Below are 22,363 nucleotides of genomic sequence, written 5' to 3'. Positions count from 1 at the left end.
AAACAATAGGGCCACATAATATAAACGTGTATTTTTTATTGTTTACTCTTACATTTACTACTTTCTATTTAACTGATATATGTTCTTACAAAAAGCTTATAAATTGTATGGTAAATTATATGTATATAATATATGTAGGCCTTAAGCCAGTAGTATGGTTTCCACGCTCGATTACGCGGGGCTTCCCGGTGTGCCATTCGATACGGTAGACTTTTTTAAGTCACCAGCCTGCAGTTTGCGTCCAACACACTATACGAGTACATTACTAAGCAGAAGGTTTAATTTTCTACTTTTATTTAATTTTATGCTTATGTATTAGTTGCTTTCTTTTTGTACAAATATTTGTGTATACAACCTTTTTTTTACTACTGTGTGTTGCAACTATTTCTTTAATTAACAGTCAGTGTATTTTTTTTTAAATATCTTAGAGCAAACTTTACGAATTTCTAAGTATTACTTACTCAATCTAATGTTCGTAAAGTTGCTGTTAGAAAATTATTTATTTCGTGCCTATAAGCATGCTGCGCCCGAAACCTACGTCGCCTTATAACAGAGTTCAACGAGACGCGAAGATATTATTTAATGAAGAACAAATGAAGCCCAAAGCAGCTGCTGGCCACTGCACAAGATTAGTAACACCTATACTCTTGTGCGTGTGACAGCGGCTATTGCGGGCGTTTCATTCCCGACGTGTGAAGATCATCACTACGATTTTTCAACGCTTCATTTCAAAGCTTTCTTTTCTTGTTTTTAGCGTTTTACAGAGTTTAGATTTTATAGGGAATTTAAATGTTATTATAGAAACACAAAGACATGTTTGTACCACAAATTACATAACAGTCTAAATTTATATGTATAGTATAATCATTCACTTAAGGTTTAAATCAAGTTTTAATGAAAGCATGTAAAATCAAATTACTCTGTATCATAAAGTATTGGAGATCAATCATCTACCAGATAATGTGTAATTACTATTTTTATCATTTATCAGTGTTATAATTTAATAATTTAACTATTTAAAGGGAAAATAATGTTCACGGAATAGTACATAAAACAAAAAAAATAATTTCAAACAGCAAATCATAAAATGTTTATAATATTATTGCAATTTTATTTCTTTAGTTTATTACAATTCTTAATTATTGCTAACAACTATTGGTATTTTAAAAAATAATTTTAATTTGTATTTAAAAATATTTTTTTACAATATCAAGTGCCCTTCTAAATCTCGATTTAATGTAATTTTGAGTAATTTCTTTTTATTGTATTTCGTTTCTTAAGAAAAATAATCCTGGGACCAAAAACATTGAAATACGTAGTTTTTTATTAATTTCAATCTGAAATAGTTATATACCTCGTATTGTTTCCCGTTGTCAACTCAAGTCTATAAGTTTATAATGATTTCATTTTTATAACATATCTTTATTACCATGTAAAAAATAATATAATGCTATTATTTTATGTAACTAAATTGTTATTCAAATCTTGTGAAACTTTAATAAATTGCATTAAGATGTAAGTAACTTAAATGACAATATTTTTATTGTTTTTGTATGTACGATCCTTAATTACCTGTTGACATTTATCTTCATGTGAAGACAAGACAGTACAGAAAAGTAACAGTCTCAATTAAAATGGAACGTTGTGAGAGATAAATTAAATAAATGATATTTCGACATTTCGAAACAAAAGTACAACTATTGATTTATTTGTAGAAAATCATATGCTACAAAATATATAAATTATATATAAAAGTTTATAGTTGCACACTTAATTTAGACTAAAAATTGAGAACATAATTTTATTATTTTGCCAATTATTTTAATACAGGTAATGTTACGTCAACCTTAATGTAAAATTATAAAGAATCTTTTAATTTACTACCCATGTCAACGATGTAGACAATATTTTTCCAATTTCAACGACGTTTCTAACAAATCTATAGCGGGATATTAGTCATTGGATTCTTATTATGTTATTGGTATCACTATAAATATTTCATAAATAATAATTAAAAATCAAATGCTTCATTGGTTTCATTATAATGTTAGTTCATCAGTAAATACATGATTGTTATAAACGTTTGCATAATTTTTTGTATAGCATGAAAATAAAAAATTGTTCTCTATTTGTTTTAAGTAAAGAAGATACTGAATAAATAAACCGATCAGTGGCAATCAATAGTTTCAATCAATATGACTAAATCGATTATTAATTAACTTTATAGACTGGCTACCTCCATGATTTAATATGGGCATTGTTTAAATAACAGTGAAATACGATATGGCAAGGGAATACTTAGTACAATAAGTCAGCATTAATGTCCGTACTTCCAGAAAGGAGCTTAAGAAAAATCTGCGGGTATGAAAAAGAAGCCCAAAACAACTATTGGTCACTGCACAGGACTAGTAAACATATTATACTCTTGTGCGTGTTCCAATAGTTATTGTGGGTGCTTCATTATCTACATTCGGCGAGGAAGCCGAAGTAAGAAGTTTTCTCGAAGTGACAACACTGGCGAATACGAGCTGTCATCGCATTTTGTATAAAATTTCTGTATGATTTTTTTCTTAATTATTTCAATATTACTTGTGATTTGTTGTTAAATAAATTTATTCAAACATAATGAGTCTTTTTGTGCATAAATATTACCCAACTTTTCACGACTATTACTTTACAGATAAACAAGAAGCTTATCTTATGGTAGGATATCTAGCCTCTTTCTCCGGCACTGATTAACTTTATAATTAATTTTAATGGTATCACTGTTCAGAGAAGAACATAAAGGAAACCTGATATTACTCATTCAATAATGTCGCTGGTAGGTTTATTTAAAACCACGTGTAATTTTACGATTACATTAACAATATTTAAAAAAAAAACAGACAAATATCTCTATTCCTAATATTTACCTAGGTGTCTAATAATAATCTTATATTAACAACATTGGCTTGATAATGCGATTTCAAACCTTCAGCAGTCGTATAAAAATATTTCTCTAGATTAGTAAAAGAAATCAGGACCTTCGTAACGAGAAGACATTCCATATTTTTAAGTGCCAACTTTTTTACTGTCTATCAGGCTTTATGCTGCCAAAAGTCATTAGTCTGTCGCATTCCAACAGAAAAAATAAATTAAAATATCATATTTCACAGTAATCACTTTATTCAGGATAATTGCAAACAAGTGTAGCATTTAAGCTTTTTGCTGACAAATGAGCTATACTGGGGTGACTGTATTATGCTCCATTTACGCTACATGCTACTTATAACTGTAACCAATCACTACACACCGTTTGCCGGATTAAAGATTATACCGGAAAACACACTTTATTTCGCAATGGCGCATCAACCTTAATACTTAGCCTAAGCGCTTCGAGTGATGATGATGATTCACTACAAACCCAAAATGTACCTAGTGTCAAATAGCAAACAATATTTTTAAGTGATAAAAGTCAATTTCCCGGGCGACGGAATGTTGATCATTCCGAGTGACAAGGGATGCCGAAGTCCTTTCTCGGCGGCAGGTCACTTCAAAGCTTCCGCCTAAGCGATATAAAACCTCACTCTTATCGCACCTTAGGATTGAGCTAGGTCAGAGTCGAAAAAATCAACATGAGCACCGCCGCTTGGAGCGTTGAAGCCGGACTGAAGAAAAGAGCCAGCCAATACTCACCCGTCTCGCCACGCGCATACCTATCACGCGGTACAGCTCTTACGGTAGCAAAATAAATAATAAGTAGTAGTCCGTGCAGAGCCTCCCGAGGACACCCTCGAGTTTTAATACCTTAAAAGATAAAGGCTGTCTGTGCACCATCTGCACAGTCTCTTCAAACAAGTGGAATCTCTAAATGACAATAGCGCAGTTACCGTTCGTTTAAAGCTCTTTAGATAAAAAACTGAGCTTTATTGCTTCATAAAACTTTTAAACTTACTTTAAATAAAAAAATATGCAGGAATAAATAGTAAACAGTAATTAATTTAATAATTAACATGTAATAATAACAATTATTATTCTTACGATATTATCATTACGTTATTACTTCTGAAATCGCTACTTTTGGATATGGTGTACCATACAATAATTGACAGAAAATGATGACTATTTTCAATCACCCTTTCTAAAATACCACAAGTATCAAAAAACGCAGCTGGGTATAAGATTACTTTACCTGTTTCCATGAAACAGTGCTATCGAGACCAGAGTTCATTGTAATACAATCCTTCACTAAACTATTTATTTACACTTTTTTTGTACACCATAGATAGTAACTAAAAAAAAAAAACAAAAAAAACAATACAAGAGGCGGTCTTATCGCGCTAAGGCCGTGTATCCTATTTTAAAGGCCAAGGTAATATTGTTTCACCATATTTTTTAAATGCTGACAGCGATTTAACACATGTTATTGGTTCTGGCAGCTCATTCCATAACCTGTCAGCGACAGTAAGATTTCTCCATAAATATAGTAGAATATGCAGGCATAGTCAATTTTAAGTCCTCCAATTTTCTTAGCAACTTAAAAGTCACGTAAGAAAATAAATCTAGATTTAAGGTAAGAGGTAAATATTTTTGCTGTAGAAGCCTTAATAAAATAATATGTTGCAAAAGTCAGTAAATGCACTTGCGTCAGCAATCTTCGTATCACTAGTATTAACTCACGCTATTTTATGATCCGGTCATACCTACCTTTAAGTATTTTTCAACAAACCTACCTAAAAAGAATTAAAAAAGTAAATTTTTTAATTAAAATGTCAACTAGGAAAATAAAACCAGAAATAAGAAATTAAAAAAATAACTTATGAATTACAAAAATTACGTAAATTTTACATAAGTAGCGTTAGTCAAATAAAACAAAAAAGAACAAAGAGGATTAGGTTATATTCATAACCAACAAAGTAAAAAATCCGTAACATCAGTCTTAGGCAAGGTACAATGGCAAAACAATAAGAACACATTGTCAACTTAATGAATAAAGCTATGCAATTACATTACTAAGCCAACTGGCAAATTAAAAAAATAGCTTACAATATTTACTGAAAGAAATATTTGGAGATAAGAATTGTACTTAAGTCTAATTTTTAGGAACAAGTCATGAAAACTGTATAGCATTGACCAAAAACAAAGCATTATTCAGCCTACATTAAAAATAACCTTAATCAAATAATGTCTGCCACATTACTAGTAATTTATAACATCTCTATACATTTGTCATGAGAAAATTTTAAATATTGAAAATTGAGCAGATCAAAAACCACCAATGTCTTTTAAATAGGTATAACACTGATTTTATGCACTTTACTCAACTGCATTTTATAATTATGAATTATTTAATAACAGGCATGTAACGACCTTCTTTAAATATAAAACCTCTTGAGTTGAAGTCCTTTAATTTGATCATTCAAACATACATGAGATTACAATTTTCAAATAAGTCCTTTTATTGTACTATATCACAATTTGGTTAATTATTCTTATATATATATATAAATATTACTTAGTAGAAATACTCGGTATATGCAATGGCTCTATGTATAACGGTAACAGTTAAAATTTACTGTGTAATATAGTGATCTTTACAGTGATGTAAGGTAGTTCAAGCAAATTCAATTATACAGACAAGATATATATAATATATGTATGTGGGTATTCCAAATTTAGAAATATCATATTTGTCAGTAATATTAATTAATTAAAACAGAGATTTTATATTCGGATGCATGTTTATGTAAAATTATATCCTAAGAAAGTATGGAGACGGATTCAATGTGTTATCAATATTTTGGTAAAAACAAAGTACTATTTTCGTCAAGTAGGTATAGCCTTACTCTATTTCTCTAAATTTTTTTTTCGATCAAAAAGAGCTATTCACAATAAGCAAACCCTCCATGACGTAACATTCCTATTTAAGTAAATACAAATCCGAATATAAGATCTCTTTTTAAGAGTACATAACTATTATATAGTACGAATAAAATAACAACTATAAGGCTTTAGACCTCTAGGGTTCATAGCTTATACAATAAATTACATTTGGATAACAATGTTTACATTTACACTTGGTCACAAATAAAGTTTATATAGTTTTGTTTTAGTTACAATTCAGAACTAGAAACAGATGAATCCATTAAATGTATTTATAAATGTTTAAGACAAATAAATAAAAAAACCTTTTTTATGGCTTTTGTGTAAATATTTATCGCTATTTAAAATTGTATGTTGTTTATCGCACAAAATTATTATAACTTTTATTTCTACTGACATTTATTTGACTTGTCTTGCAGGTTCCGCTGGTGCGAGGGAGCAGGGCGCTGAGGGCGCTTAACCTAAAACCTCTTTAAGGTAGTAAAGCTCGAGGGCTCCTTGGAAAGCCTAGCTTCGGGCCGATACATATTAAAATTTCACCGGACTGGGATGCCGCCGAGCTCTTAGATCGCTTCGGCGGACGCTCCCAGGAGTGACTAACCTCAAGGACACTCACTAGGGGACCTCAGCTTGGGCTGTCACTCTTCGACAATAAGTATTTAGCATTTCATCTCAAGGTTACCAACAATCCAACGTTAACACTGAAGAAGAAGTGGGGGAAAAAACTCCAGCAACTGATCAAGAATGATCAAGGGGTTGGCAACGCCTGTTATAAACGAACCGGTTTTCAAACAGCTGTGAAATGTTTTGTATGGTGCCCGTCTTAAGGTCGTCCTGTCATTCGAAGACTTAAGCGCATGTCTCTTTCGAAGGATGGCGCGGTATCTGATTGTACTGGATGTGATTGTTTTGTAAGTGGCGGCACCTACAGTCGGCGAGTTTATGTGTTGTGCGGCCGAGTCGTAGCAACGGATCAAAGTCCCTTTTAAGAACTCGATCTGTAGTTGGCAATTCCAAGTTTTGCAGGTCTTCATTACAACTATTGTTACATAGTACAATTGAAGAACTCTACCCACTGCGATGTCTACCGTGAACGAAATAGGAACTAATCAGGGACGTATGTAAGCGATGTGCTCTACTACGCCCACCAAACCTATTAACTTAACTATTTAATACCTTTTTAAACATGGCGCCTGTTATGGCTGTTTTATTATTATTTTGTATTTTCATGTAATATTTTAAATTTCAAAGGCAATTCTTTATCAAATAAAACTCATTGAAAATGATCAATTCCTGTATCCTACCCATATGAAGACAGTAAGCAACCCGTATAACGCTCGTACAGTTTATATCGGAATGTATGAAAATGTATGGAAATGTATGAGATTACTCCCACAAGACCGGAGTGAACGTTTGTTGCTACTACTTGCACGATACGAAACATTGTTAGTCGACGACAAAATATTTGAAAACTAAGTCAGTCTCATACATTTCCATACAAACAGTTCGGATATTATACGTGTTTCTCACGGTCATAATATAGTAAGTTGCGGTTGGCAGACGTCGTATACCACTCATTAAATAGATATTTGACTTATTTACTGAAATAAAGTTATATTAGTGCAAAAACTATAAAATAATTATTACATTTTGATTTACATTGGACGCTTGTTACAATTCGTGTAGCCGAAGTACATAGAAGAGCGTTATTTATTCGTACTATATAATTATTTACTTAATTAAAATTATCTTCGGTATTGTTGAACAATATGTATATTTCGAACCTATTGGTTTGTGATACGAGGACAAACCATTAACTCTGTATATATTAAAAACGTTTATTAACCATGGGTAACATTTTACTTTCTTTTCTTAATACATATGTAACTCGCAGTTGTGAAAGTTGTAACATTTTTATCGATGGAATAGGATATATGTATATATTAGAATTATTCCTCCATGGACTGCCCTTTGTTATTGTCTCCGTAGAACATCAGACACATGGTGGCGTGGAGACAAGCTTTTGCGGGTAGGAATTTACTGTCATACGTTAATGCATAACGATACATCCACACTGCCTGCTCGTATTCCGCCTGTAAACAGTAAACAAAAAATATGTAATAAAAATTTGCATACATGCATTTAAATCTACTAATTAGAATTTCAAATAAATATTTTCGATGATCAATATTTATTAATTAAATAAATTAACTTTTTATAGGTTAAAGTTTTATAACAGCTGTTCCCAGGCCATAGTATAAGTACAGCTGTTAATAATTGCACTACAGAGTTCTGTTACTCAAGTATAATATTTATTATCTGTTCTTATACTATTTTTATATAGTTGAAGTTTATTTACGAATAATTACGTGAAATAATGAGTTGGCATCTAATTGCGGATTTCAAATAAAGAGGAAAGTTTTTTTAATGTCTATATTCAGTTAGATACTGAGCATTCATGTCTATGACGTTTTGCCAACCAAGTTCAAGTCATGTTCCAGCGTTTTTAATAGTAATTAAAAAAATTAAAGCAATAAAATAAAGAGACGGGTATAGTTACCACCTAGATAGTCTCTTGCCTTGAAAAACTACGATCTATTATCTATATTTAAAATAAACAATTTTGACAGTACATTATGTAAAATTACGTCTTGATATCAATTCATATAATTGTAATTGTAAAATATAACACTGCTTACCATGCATGTGTGTGAAACGGCCACTAGGAATGCTTCAACTTTGCTCTTTGGTGTCAAGTAGAACGACAGGTACGCAATATCTTTAGCGTCGCGCTGTTTTGATTGCCTGAAAGACATACATTTAACGTCTGTAAAAAGCTCAAAATATTTTATTTATTAAATTTTATCATATGAACGAATTCCAAATCTTAAAGTACCTTCCCGTATATTTTAATATTTTGTATCATTTCCTCATGTTTTAATCATAAAAGCCTTGTTAGCCGCCAGAGTATAGATACTATAGCAATGCAATGATACATATATAACCAATTCGGAACCATATTGGTAAAATTATTTCTTTCGCCGAGAAGAGTGTAAAAACAGATTTCAATTTAATTCTACCCGTGAGGGTACCAAGGGGACACAGTCATTAAAAAAACACATTTTTTTTATATTCTGCTCTTACAGGTATTAAAACTAGCCCTAATATTTTTTTAAACGTGTTAAAAATTACCGAAATATATTTTCAAATTCAAGTAGGCATTTAAATGTATTTTGTTGTCGTCGATTATTTTAACATTATAAGTAGTAAGCTACCGCCGGTTCAAAATGCGCACCTACTGAGAAATCCGGCCAGAAACTAAACAGTTGCTCTTTTTAAATTAAATTTATTAATTTCTAGTGTTTCCACCAAATTCCACACATATCGATCAACTGAAAACTCGTCAATACTATAATGAAATTTATATAAATTTTATTTATGCAATATAATTATAATTTTAGATTTAAAAACAGAAAAAGGTAGGTAAAAGATATGTTGTGAAATTTTATTATATATGCGTACACTCAGACCAATGAAGGATTATTAAACATTAGATACAGTTAGCGTGCGCGTGTGCGCGTGTGCTGTGTACGTACGTGTGCAGCAGCGCGACGAGCGCGCGCATGACGTGCGCGGCGTGGTGGTGGGGCGCCAGTGCGAGCGCGGCGGACAGGCAGCGCACCGCGCACGCGCCACGACCCCCCGCACCGCACCACCAGCCCGCGCTCAGCGCGCCCAGCCACGACCGCGGCTTCTGTACACACAAACATTACTTATTACTACTATGACTCGCAACGCAAAAAACTTTTCGATATTGTTCCAAAAATATCAATTTTAAATAATTATTAAGGGAGAGATCGTTGCATCCGATCTCTTATCTAAAATAAATTAGATACAATAATAACTAGCAAGACCTGACTAGAACTACGACCGACCTACCTACCTATATATACGTGTACCTTTTTTTGCAGATTCTTTGGACTCGAGGCGGCAAGCCGTAGAAGGCGCCTGGTCTAATACCTATTTTAAGGGCAATGAAGTTTTGAAAAAGCCTCGGCGGCTGCTACATATTACTATTTCACAGGATTGGAAGCTGCCCAGCTCTTTGATCGCTTCGTCGTACGTTCCATGGGGTGAGTACACACAAGAGCCTCAGGAAATGAGTTTTTTTTAGAACTAATTAACTAACAAAGCCAGATAATAACGCTAATTAATAAGGTTAATTATCACAAATTTAATATAATTATATTCCACTATAAGATACTTTAAAAATACGAATTTAGTAATATTGCAAAGATATATAATACTATATGACATAAATAAAAGAATTACAAATACATTAGTTTAGATGAAAATTATACTAACAAAAATATTAACTAGACGAGGGACAAAAGAGCCAACTTACGGTTTCTACGTATTTCGCTATTTTTGCCCCCAAAGTGACGTAATCAAAATAGCTGAACATCTCGGCGAATTGATGCATCAGACTTAGCACTGGCTCCCAGCCTTCCGGGTCCACTCGAACGACGCGCTCCAAGAAGAAATCTCGGGAAGAATCTGCGGTTAAGCGGCATTCTGGAACTTTCTTGTTGGAAGGTGTCATTGTGACGATTTCTGTGGGAAGTCTGAAAAAATAATGTAAAATAAAATAAACTTTTAGGGTAAATGTTTAAAAAAAATCATTACATGTATAGAACAACTTTAGCTATACATCATAGTTTTACATCGTTTTATATGAGGTGATGATATTTCAGAGGGTCCACTAAAAGGATATAGGCCTTCGCCATAGATTTCCATCTTCCGACGACCTCAACGAGGTCATCTGTCCACCTTCTGTCCACCCAAACACTCGAAATAAGCTTCGAATGGAACAAAAATTAATATATGCTAGAAACAATACCGTAAATTAGTATCAGCAAACGGTTGCTTGAAGCTAACAATATGCAGCCAGTAGCCCAGTTGTAAGTGATGGTATCCACAATCCTCTTCCTTCAGAGACAAATCTTCAGCTTGAAGATCTGAAAAATGAAGAATTTATTTTATTTCACTGTACTTTTACTGGATGGATGCTACAAATTTCTGTTTCTGTCAGATCTGACCAGAACATGATATTTACATTACATCACATAAAAATAGATGTACAATTTGAAATTAAAAAAATAATAAAAACTTCACAGTTATCTATTCATTAGAACTCACATTTTTAATTGCAAAAAGAAGAGTTTAATTGTCGGTTTTGGACCTTTTGTGAGAAAGTAGACATCATGGAACTATCATGTTTTATTCTGTCATTCCTTAAATATATACACCTACATAGATTGTGCTATAAAAACTTACTACGACATCCCACGGGCCCGCATCCCTTAAGCGAATTGGTTATAGTAAACATCATACTATCAAAATTAACTTGGTGCCCCAAAAAGTCTCCCCGGTCTCTGGGCATGTTTGCAACAAACGGATCGAAAATACTCTCGTCCATGTTATCTGCTTGGGATTTCTGTATACTTTCATCCTTCAGCTCTAATAAACGCACTATTGTGCTGGTGTCCACTGTAAATAAAAATAAAACCATCACTTTTCCGTAACACAGAGTTTACTAACACATTTGCAAGAAAATAACACAAACTTTAAACAGGAATGCATTTTTAAATCATTATTATTTAAATTTGGAACACAAACATATTACAAATTCTTTGATTCTTTTTTTTATTCGATTTAAAATAGACCTTGAAGAGGAGTAATATAAGATACAGAATAAGTTCACTGGGTCACGATGGAAAAATACTTAAAAAAAACCTTTTGAATTAATTAACGTAAAATGTGATTATTGTCAGTCTTCTAGAAAGCAACCACCGACTCAGAAGACAGTTCTGCCATAAAGAGCCAACGAGAAACGCAACAGTTGCTCTTAAGTAATAAACAGAAAAAGAAATACTCACTTTTTTCCTTATTATTGGAACACTTGACGTTTGTCATGTGACAATTACTTCCGTCCTTTTCACACACCATATTCACTCCGGGCTCTAATTGTGTGCAAACATCGCCAGCAGTGTTATAATCTAAAAGCAATGAAATTACTACCATTAATTTTTTTTCTTTTATTTATTTACTTTACCAATAAAACGTTTAGCAAAACCTCACCCATTTCAGTCAATACATTAACTTGTTTCAAAATACACGCCCACCCGTATAAGAGGTTCTTGGCTGTACCGCCTAGGAAATCTTTGTCAACGCGAACCACTTGCTTCAGATGAAACATGTGTGTGTTCCGATGTTTTTTGAGCAGATTCAGTTCTGCTAGAATAAAGTTTGTAGCTGGCTGAAATGTATAGCAATCTTGATAAACTTTACATGAAACTTTATCTTATATAAAAGTGAAATAATTAAATGATGCATTCAAATATATGAAAACAATAAAAAAAGTTAAAAATTGTGTTGCGAGTTATAAAACTAGTATTTATTTATATCTCAGTATTTAGACAACTTTTCAAATATTATCTTCTTCTTCTTTGTGGTTTATCTTCATTGCTGAAGGTCGCGCCCTTCCTGCAAAGCCTTGATGGATTCGACATGTTGCCTCCACAGGGATTTACGACCTGGTTTTCTTAGCGTTTTGTTACTGTGAGGCCCGCCAATCAAATAACTCCTCTATTTTACCCCATACTATGTATCTAAAAGTGTAAGTATTAATGTATGGGACAATAAATATTTGTCAACTTACTTCATATAAACTAATCCTAAAAGCCTCTTCTGCAGCCGTAAGAGCCTCATCAAAGTAACCCATCTCCAAACATACAGAAGCCAAGGACACTAGGACGATGTCCTTGTACCTATGTGGTACGGACTTGTTCGCTGTCAGCAGACAATATAATGCATTCCCGTTGTTGCCACGAGCGCGCCAGTATAACGAAGACAATGTGTAAAGGATCCATTTCGGTGCCAGTTTCTGTAATCAAGGGTATGTATACCTGTTACAATATGCATAAAATAGCCGATTCATTGATATTAAATTGATTTGAAATCAGTGATATACAAAAAAAATGTCAATATACATAGAACTTTCTTTATAAATGACTCAATAACAAGTTATTTTACTAGCCCATTGATAAAATCTCATATATGAGTAATATATGTGAAATATATTGGTGTACATATAGCAATAGAAATAGATTCGATATTGCTCTCCAGAAAGAAATACCATGCATTATTAAATAATTGTCTTTGATATTCTAGTGTAATTTAGTTAAAAATAAGTTAAATTCAGGAGATATACATATTAAAATGATAGTGGTGATTAAGTTAAAAAATATTCATACCACTTCACAGTATCGGAGGTAGTCTTATGATTGACATTGATATGAAACGGAATGTTGGGCCCACTAAAGCAAGAAAAAAGACAGATAGATAAAAGATACCAGGTATTATATATATATATAATGCTGTTTTAATCGATTAAACAAGAAAAGATAATTTCTCCATAACCAGAACTATGACTAGAAACCTAATTTCTTCATTTATATTGTGACATTTAATATTTAACTCCATACCTTCTGCACAGCAGCATAAATCCGCTGACCAATCTCAGCATCTTGCATATGTTTAACAAGATCTACATTCCCATTGCCAACATATTCTAGTAACTTCTGCTTCAGATATTCCAATTTAACAACCTCTCCCACCAACTGATTTCTGAAATGTACAATTCGTATAATTATTATATTTATATTGTGTACTTAGTGAAACAAAACGTATTTTGACTTGTGTTATACTACAATAGTCAGAAAAATCAACACCCGAAAATAATAAGATAACTTTTTTTATTAATTATTCATAAAGATGAAAGAATGCATTTACATGGGTTAAAAATTTAAGTCTACAATAAAATATCACAAGCCAATGATAATAAAATCGAACTAACTAAAAAAACTACACCATACTCAATCTCATAGTACCAAGTTTCGCTCAGTTAAAAGAACGTGTTGCAAAACTTATAAAACCTTTAACTGAAATATAACATTTACTGATTTAAGGTGTTTGTTAAAAATATAGATTGCGAAAATTATATCAAGCAGGTAGTGAATTTGTAGAATAATAAATTAATACCATTGTTAACATGACAACAATGATAAAAAAAAATATTTATGTTTAATATATGAATCCCAAAAACTCATGGTATGTCTTATAATTAAGTATTATTGTGTTTATAGTGATTAAAAAATCTTAATAAACTGTTAAGTTGAAGCCAATGATTTGAAATAGTTATTTTTAATGATAACATACCTCATTATCAAGCCTCATTAAGAAGCCATGTATAATTACTTATAGACATAATGATGATTGTAAATAATAATCACAATTGTAAATAATCAGTGTAACTTAGTTTCTATTTTACTCAATGCATGTAGTGTTCACTTTCAGAAAGTACATACTCTCGATTTTTCAAGCATACTTTACTTAGTTTGTAGTATGTGCCAATTGACTAGTTTAGTACACCTAATAAATACAAAAAAATAAGTTTTATTTTTTGTACAACCTCCTTATATGACAAATTGTATAAGTAATACTAGAACACAATTTTAAAAACGTGTAGGAAAGACGTGACCTTCACACTTTTTCAATTGTTTACTCTGTGCATTGAATATCGTATTGTACTAATATGTGATTGTGTTATTTATGCATTTTTTTTGTAAATTTAGTTTGAAAATAAGTGCATAAATTACTTCTGTGATTTCTTCTGAGTGAATGCAGCAGCTGCTTTGTCTTGAGGACATGTTGGTGGGTGCCAAGGAAGCTCATACTCCTCAGAAGCAGACACTCCCAATTTCTCTGTCAGCAAGCTGCCAAGCCTATATAAAAGTATTTTGTCACCGTCAAATATTATGACAATAAATTTAAAAATTAGCTTTATATTTTACTCACATTAAGCCCTTATTTTCAAAGGACAAAAACACAGGGAATATAGCTTCGAGATTCTCTGGAAAGTTTGGTGCTGCCTCCTTACAAAAACTATTAGACGGCCAATCAGGGTCTTTGTCAAAGTCTTCGGAATTTCGATTTATCTTCATTGTGAGAGGAAACCTAATGAAAAAAAATATTTAAACATACATGAACAAATTTCAATAACTTATTTTAAAAAAAAATATTTTTCAAATAAGTGCACATGAAATTTTCAAAAACATAATTATAAAAAAAGTAAAGTTGCTTCTCTACTGTTTATAATAATAAGTATTTCACAACTCACCAACCTAACTAGATATCAGTATAGAAACTTACAAATGAACTCCCTTTTCAAATTCCTTAATATTTTCTTCAATTTGGTTGCTAGGCTTTTTGTCTGGTTTTGTCTCTGATTTTACATCCACACGCGGCTTACCTTAATAAAAATAAGGTCTTACTGATTAAATTAGTTTTAATATGCTCTATAAGATAATGGTTTTGAAGACAGACATTTGAACAATGCACATTGCATAGGATGTATGTTGCTGCATAAAGATCAAAATCAAAGGAAGCACAGTAACCACCATATTTATAGTCATTTTATCTTAATTATAATTACCATATTGTATTTTTTAATACATATATATTAAAAGTTGGCTTATTATGGAATCAGCTTTTGTATTCAAAAAAAGACCGATATAAATAAGACAATTAATTGGCATATACACTATATATGAGTAGTGGTTAGCCCAGCAAAAGAGGGCTGAGTGGACTTATGATTGATGATAGCGGGTTCGATTCTCAGGATACAATCTTAAGAATGGACAGCAGTGTCCTCTGTGTATAATAACACTACACTGTGACCACCAAACATGTCGGTTATGGTATATCCCTCAAGGATATTATTGGAAGAGACCTATAACTTGCAGTGAGCATCTGTGGACTGAAATGACACTCTATATATAACTTGTATATGTAGATTATTTAAACTTAAATGTGTATGTAAAACATTAATATTTCCCATGTACCAAATCAAATGTCAAGTTCTTTACTTGCGAGAGAGATGACCCAATGCATGTACTTGTGTGCATGTAGACATGAAAAACATTCCTTTTCTTAATTTATGCATTTGTAACTAAATAAATTTTTTCTTCAATGGATAATTATCTGATTTCGATTAATCGCCTATTAACATTATAATTGTTTTATTTACTTTTTAGGCATGCAATAATGTAATAGTTTACAATATTAAGATTCTAACTAAATCTTTACCATCGCAACGTAAATGAATTCATACTTTTAATAATAATGGTTTATTTGTCATTAAATTATTTACATTAGCTAGGAGTACAAGGATTCTACTTGGAAATAATTATAATAAATTTAAATTTACTCACTTATAAGTATTTCTGGTAGCGGTGAAGGTGTTATATGATCTTTAAAAACTTTTTCTTCAGCAGCCCTTAGTAAATCAGACTGTAATACTATTTCTGATGCTAAGTCAGAATGCTTCTCAATATGTCGCACAAGTCTTTGGAGACTGTAAGCAGATTCAACTGCTTGTAAGCTTGTTTTATCTGACCATAAGTCACTGTACAATGATCCCTCGAGAAAATATTTTAAGAGGGAGTTTTTATCTCCTTTTAATTTTAGCCCCTTTATATCGAGACCTGTTAACTCTGTCATCTTCTCGCAATTCTTCACCACACTTCGGTAATCTATAATTTTAATTGATTTAAATGCAACTTAAATGAATGAACATTTAACTTAAAATGAAAAATACTATTACCATACTCCTCGTCATGTTTCATAACTTTTAAAATTGAGCTCTGAGATTTGAGCAATTGAGCCTCTTTTTCACCATATATTAAGAGCTCATTTCGCAACTTATTTAACGCACTGTAACAAATATAAATGTTTTTAAATTCACAGGTTAAATAAATTGTACCAAAGTAATAAACAGGCTGATTATTTATAAGTATAAAAGCTTAAAAGGGATGATTTTATAGGTCATTTGTCAGCAAAAAGGTTTAAAGCTTTTACAACTATTTCCAATCAACCTCTATAAAGTGATTACCCTTGAATATACCACATCAATTAACTTTTTCTATTAGTATGCGACAGACCTATAACCTATGATAGTATTAAAAGCAATAACAATAGGTAGTGAACAATAATTTATTTTAATATGTAGTAAATCAAATTTTGAAAACGCGTAAGAGTGTACTAGACATTAATTGACAGCAAATTAGCTATACATTCACCTCTTTATAGCATATAAACCTATAACCAATCCAATCACATGTAGAATCTAAGAAATTAGGCAATTTTTGCAACAACCTGATTCAAGGCCAATATCAAAAGAGTATTGTATTTATAAATAAAGTATGTTATGAAGGGATAGAGGAAAAAAATGATTACAGGATCCAACAGGTGAGTTACCTAATAATTACTGTGCTATACTTTGACAATTGTTACTATTTGTCTTAATCAAATTAAAGCTTTAATATGTGACCAAAACTCATGCTGTATTTTGGACCAAAAATGTGAATGGAAAGTGAATTAAGTTATTTACACATATCTAGTACATTCACTAAATTTAACTCCTGATTATAAATATCATTATACACCCAAAGATCACTAGTTAACTTCACCAAAAATTCTACTAGTGAAACGGTAATCAATCTTATTTAATATTTTATCTGTGCAAATATTTTGTTCTGAATTAAACTGTATTAAACACCAATATATGTATTTGTTTATTTATTTAAAATTACAAGACATTTAAATGTAGTAGGTCATTCGCAAATAATCCTTCTTACACAGATATTCCTCAAAATTTTCTCACGCAAAAAGATACAGACTCGTACTGAGATATGCAACAGCGCCGCTTATTTTGTTTGAACTTGAAATCTGGAAGCGCTGCATAGCCATCAAACGGTAAAATAATGAAGTTATTTATTCGAATGTCGTCGTCGTTTCAGCTCATAGACGCCCAATGCAAGGCATAGCTCAACCCCTAAAGATATCTATGGGGGTATATACCATGATCGCCACGCTTTGCAGGCGGGCCGGCGATCGCAGTGTGGTATGTTGGTGCCCAGAGGACGCTGCTGCCCATCCTCTGGAAACTTGTTTGTGAGCAGTAGCTATCCTATGTGATTGATGCACAAAATGTGAATCATGTAAGATTCTGAGAATCGAACCCACGACCAGCGATCGCAAGTCGAAGTCCGCTAAAGTTAAACCGTCCATTTATCATATTGAAATATATTACATAAAAAATAAAGAATTTAAAGTCAAGTTAAAAATTATATTAATATATGTTTATGTTAAATCATGATAAAGAATAAATAAAATCAGTATTGTGACACAGATTCACTGACTAAAGTAATTAATAAAAACTGCTTACAAGTTTAAAAAAATACTCACACTTTTACAACTAATAACTTCTTCCATATATTCGCAAGACAAACCGCACCATGTTTGTGTTTCACAGCAACATCAAAGTTTGGATTTAATTTTATACATTGATCTAAATGGTTACTGGAACTATTAAAATCGCACAGCACCGCATATGCATTCCCAAGATGGAAATGACTTAAGTATGAGTTTGGATTATGATCAACGGCTGCATTTAAAATCACAACAGCATCTTCTGCCATTTTGCCCAAATGTAGTATTGTACCTAGGCCGAGAAGTGCTATATCTTTATATGCTCTGAAAAAGAAAAATATTTAATAATATTTGTGGTCAACTTTAGAAAACGGTTGATTCAATGCCACATAATATTCAGTAACTAGTATTGATAACTTCTACAAGTGAATTCAAGATTCATTAAGATACATTATAAAATGTTCATTGTGCATTTACCCTACATGTTTATAAAGTGTAAATGGATATAGATGCAAATGCTATAAAGGGGTGAATATAGAGTGAGTTTATTTACTGTCAGTTAATGTATGGGTCTCTATCCAACAATTAATGGTTTCAGAAATAATAAATAATGTAATGAAATGTAGTAAGAAAAATCATTTTAAATATTGGAATTACTGCACATTAAAATTAATTTTTGTGTGCTATTTGTCTTAGCAGACTTTATACTGCCAGAAGTTAGTGGTCTATCACATTCTAAAAGTTTCAGAGTGATGATTTTATACAGAGAGATTGGAAATAATCAAGCACAAAACAATTTTGCAGAGCAATAAGCTATACTTTCCATACAACCTTTTAAAACTTTTACATCTATAACCACTTGTATTTATATTTATTGAAATAGAGATTTTTGAATTTCTATAAGATAACATTAAAAAACTAAAATGAACATTTAATAGAAAGCACTCTTACATTAATTTTTAAATTAAGAATGTTACAGTACTAGTAAATAATTTACATATAACTGTATATAGGCTATATTAAAAATACCTTTAAGTAAAAATCAGTTATACTAAAATATTTTTCAATATTTGGAAAAATATTTCTTCTGAAGTTGTCATTGGTGAATCATATAATAAGCCATAAAATTATAAAAAAAAAACATTAATATTTTGCTGGTTAACCTTGGTGCATAATGTATAGCTCGGCGACTGCATTCTATTGCCTTAGGGGCATTACCTCTCACCCGCCAATACAAGGAGGCTAAATTATAATGCAGCCACGAAGAGCTGTTCTTTCGGAGAATACCAGACAGCCAATGTCCAAACTGTTCTATGGTCATAATTGGTGATATTTTTTCAGGCAGATACAGTTCTGGTGATATTGTTACATTTTCTCTATGAACCATTGCCTGAAATAAATTATGAAATTCAAAATAATACCTAGCTACAATAACAAAAATTTTAATTAAATCAAAATAAATTCATTGAATGATTTTAAAAGTAAAGTTTTAAGTTTTTTAAAAACAATTAATGTATGTCTTTCTTTTAATTTATAGATGGTTACTTTGTATAGCTGGTACAATTCAGAGGTAACAAGTGATAGACTCAAATTCAACAACTTCAATATCAGATGTAATTTTTAAGTTTTAATTTAAATATAATGTTGCGAGGTTTCTGTCAATGCTATAAGTTGTATAAAGAGAATTTTTCTCCAATTTCATAATTGAATGAAACTTGAGCTGATGATTGGATGGGCACAGATAGTGCAAAATAGTGAGCAACAAATTTTCCAAAACAATCATCAGTAGTCTTTTTGTCTGCTAATTAGGCTCCAATATTTAGGCCTAAAGAACACACTTCATATAAATAAGTTAAGGTTAAAAATTGCTGACTGAGGACAAATATATATGAACAAATTATTCATTTATTGATAACTCTAAATATTAGCATTAAAAATTGCCTCTCAATCATATGTCTTGTGTTAATTAAAATGAAAGTTTACCTCTAAATGCTCAAAAGTAGACATGCTGAAAATTAAAGAAGATATCTTCTTACAGTCAGGAACATCTACATCCATTCTAAAAAGAGGCCGAGCAAGCTTATAATCATTTTCTGGTATATTTCGCGAACTCCCGTCGTCAGAAAGAGAAACATACCAATCTAATTGATTTAATTGACCAGCTTTAAGGCAATTATTGTCTGAAAGTACTTGCACCCCAATGTCAGTATTTTTATCCACATCATCCCATAATTCATCTATTAAGGTTTGCCTTTTTGATAAATCATTATAAATATTGAAAACATCGTTCCAATAAGTTTCCTGATTTAAAAACGCTAACAGATCATAGGGTCGAGCCAATTCAAAAGGAGAATCTACCTGCAAATATTATATTGTAAACTTGAATATTGAATTTTTAATTATCTAAATAAGGCGACGAACACTAGTAAGTATATTGTATTCCATACCCTAGGTTGTATTAGACCACTTTCTGTCACCATCCAGTGCGTATTCCCTTGTATACTATGAATGGTACATACAATAAAAAAACATAAAAGTATGATACCCTTCATTTTTATGCCTTATTAAACGACTTTTTATATGTAATCATAATATTTAACGTTTAAATCCGCTTAATAAAATTGCCTTCTTTCTCGTATGGCACAAATACTGAATTACGAGCAGACAACATATCCATACAACATATCATTATTATCAGAGAAAGATAGATCGTAATGTCTATGGTGTAATAGTGATGCTCGATGTACAATCTTATCATTTTCACGAAAAATCGATGTTTACAGAAAACATTTGTTTATGTAATGAACATTTATTCCAGACTTTCTATCAAAAATCCAAAATCTATATCAGTAGTAACTAGGCCTCTTAGGTATTTCTTGTGTAAGATAAATCCATTATACAAATCGATAAATAAACAGCGTCTTGGTTGTTTTATTTATACTTATTACAATCGTCTAATAATTTTTGTCCATGAACACTTATAATTAGTCGCCTAGTCTCTTAATTTCTATATATCTCTTACTAAAAATCTTATAAACTTTGATATTATTTTTTAATTCTCTTCAAAATTTGAGTTTGATTTTTATGAATCGATTTTTTAATTATTTAATCAAAATTATTAGTCTATAAACCCAACCCTAGCGATCAATGCAGACGTTCAGTATTATAAATTATAAATAATTTAAACACGTAGATAACAGACACTAAAAGCGACCTTTCGTAGTTATGTATATCATAACTAATCCGGGTTTAATGGTTGATGATTTTTTTCATAAATTTTATTTTTCCCTCCATTTCTATTTTAGGTTGAAATCTCCTCGCTCCTGATCTCATGAATAATTTTAATCCAATTCATATATGATTTACAAATATATATCTAAATTAAATATATAACATAACATCTAGTAGTAACGTTTTAATCGTATTAATATGGTATTCGGGTTTTTTGGCATATGGTAAAACATAACGTAATTTTTCATTATCGCAGGAATTTACAAGTTCACGAAATGGATCATGACCGATCATGAGTCAATACAATCTCAGAAAAAATAAATAAAAGTAGCGGTCGTATTTCGAGAAGAGATTAGTTTAAGGAAGAACAAAATTTACGTTGTTTTACAGATTAAAGAGCAAAATTTTGGCAATTAAAGTTCATATTAATAAGAGTTTTTCTTATTTTCTATGAATTTTTTGATTAAGAAAGATTTTTTATTGAAGCTTTCCTTTTATTGGTTTATTTCTAGTAGATCATAGCAACAGAGACCTTTCGACAAGAACGTTGAGCTTATGATATAAAAATCTTAGATACATTCACAATAATTTTCTTTAATAGTTGAAAAAGTTCAAAATAGACTATGAATAATAGACCTGGGGTTTCGATCTTCGTTTTGACCATGATCACAAAATATCGTAGCCCACTTTTTTAAAAAACCTAATTCTCATTTCTATATCCACCGATTCTGAGTAGAAGCTTTGAGCATTATTCTCAAGTCCTCAATGCGCAGGTGCAAATAACCTCAATTCGCGTCACAGGTCATCCACATGCTCCTTTCGTTGAATTAATAACGCGAAATTCTGCTTGGGAAAACCGTGTAATAGAAGTTTTTGAACAAAAATGTCATTAAACGTGTATAAACTTTATGATAATTAAAACTAAAATAAGGACAAC

The 22,363-nt window shown here is 31.4% G+C and overlaps 1 protein-coding gene across 1 annotated transcript; it reads right to left on the bottom strand.

Moving 5' to 3' along the window:
• Nucleotides 1-6,044: 6,044 nt before the first annotated feature.
• LOC137928603 (tetratricopeptide repeat protein 17) lies at nt 6,045-20,846 on the bottom strand. Its single transcript, XM_068771488.1, has 19 exons — nt 20,643-20,846; nt 20,179-20,553; nt 19,359-19,585; nt 18,232-18,519; nt 16,589-16,698; nt 16,197-16,517; nt 15,136-15,235; nt 14,782-14,940; nt 14,583-14,708; nt 13,410-13,551; nt 12,584-12,808; nt 12,004-12,181; nt 11,802-11,921; nt 11,200-11,412; nt 10,763-10,880; nt 10,268-10,487; nt 9,459-9,616; nt 8,562-8,667; nt 6,045-7,955 (listed from the first exon to the last, which is right to left on the bottom strand). Exons 1-19 carry the CDS (start codon nt 20,745-20,747, stop codon nt 7,812-7,814), a joined length of 3,435 nt encoding a protein of 1,144 aa, XP_068627589.1. The 5' UTR covers nt 20,748-20,846; the 3' UTR covers nt 6,045-7,811.
• Nucleotides 20,847-22,363: the final 1,517 nt, after the last annotated feature.

This window comes from Battus philenor, unplaced genomic scaffold (genome assembly GCF_028537555.1).
Source record: "Battus philenor isolate CCGP_79_NKW_IND1 unplaced genomic scaffold, ilBatPhil1.0.hap1 SCAF_4, whole genome shotgun sequence".
Taxonomy (NCBI): Eukaryota; Metazoa; Arthropoda; class Insecta; order Lepidoptera; family Papilionidae; genus Battus; species Battus philenor.
The sequence above is the reverse complement of the archived record's forward strand: the minus strand, read 5'-3'. Positions and strand labels throughout refer to the sequence as shown.

Bases quoted from the DNA above. Each gene is read 5' to 3' on its own strand.
- LOC137928603 (XM_068771488.1), bottom strand. From the start codon at position 20,747: ATGAAGGGTATCATACTTTTATGTTTTTTTATTGTATGTACCATTCAT. The intron at 15,236-16,196 runs GTGAGTAAATTT...ATTTTTATTAAG, and splicing joins GCTACCAGAAATACTTATAA to GTAAGCCGCGTGTGGATGTA. The intron at 10,488-10,762 runs GTATTGTTTCTA...TTATTTTTTCAG, and splicing joins TTTGCTGATACTAATTTACG to ACTTCCCACAGAAATCGTCA.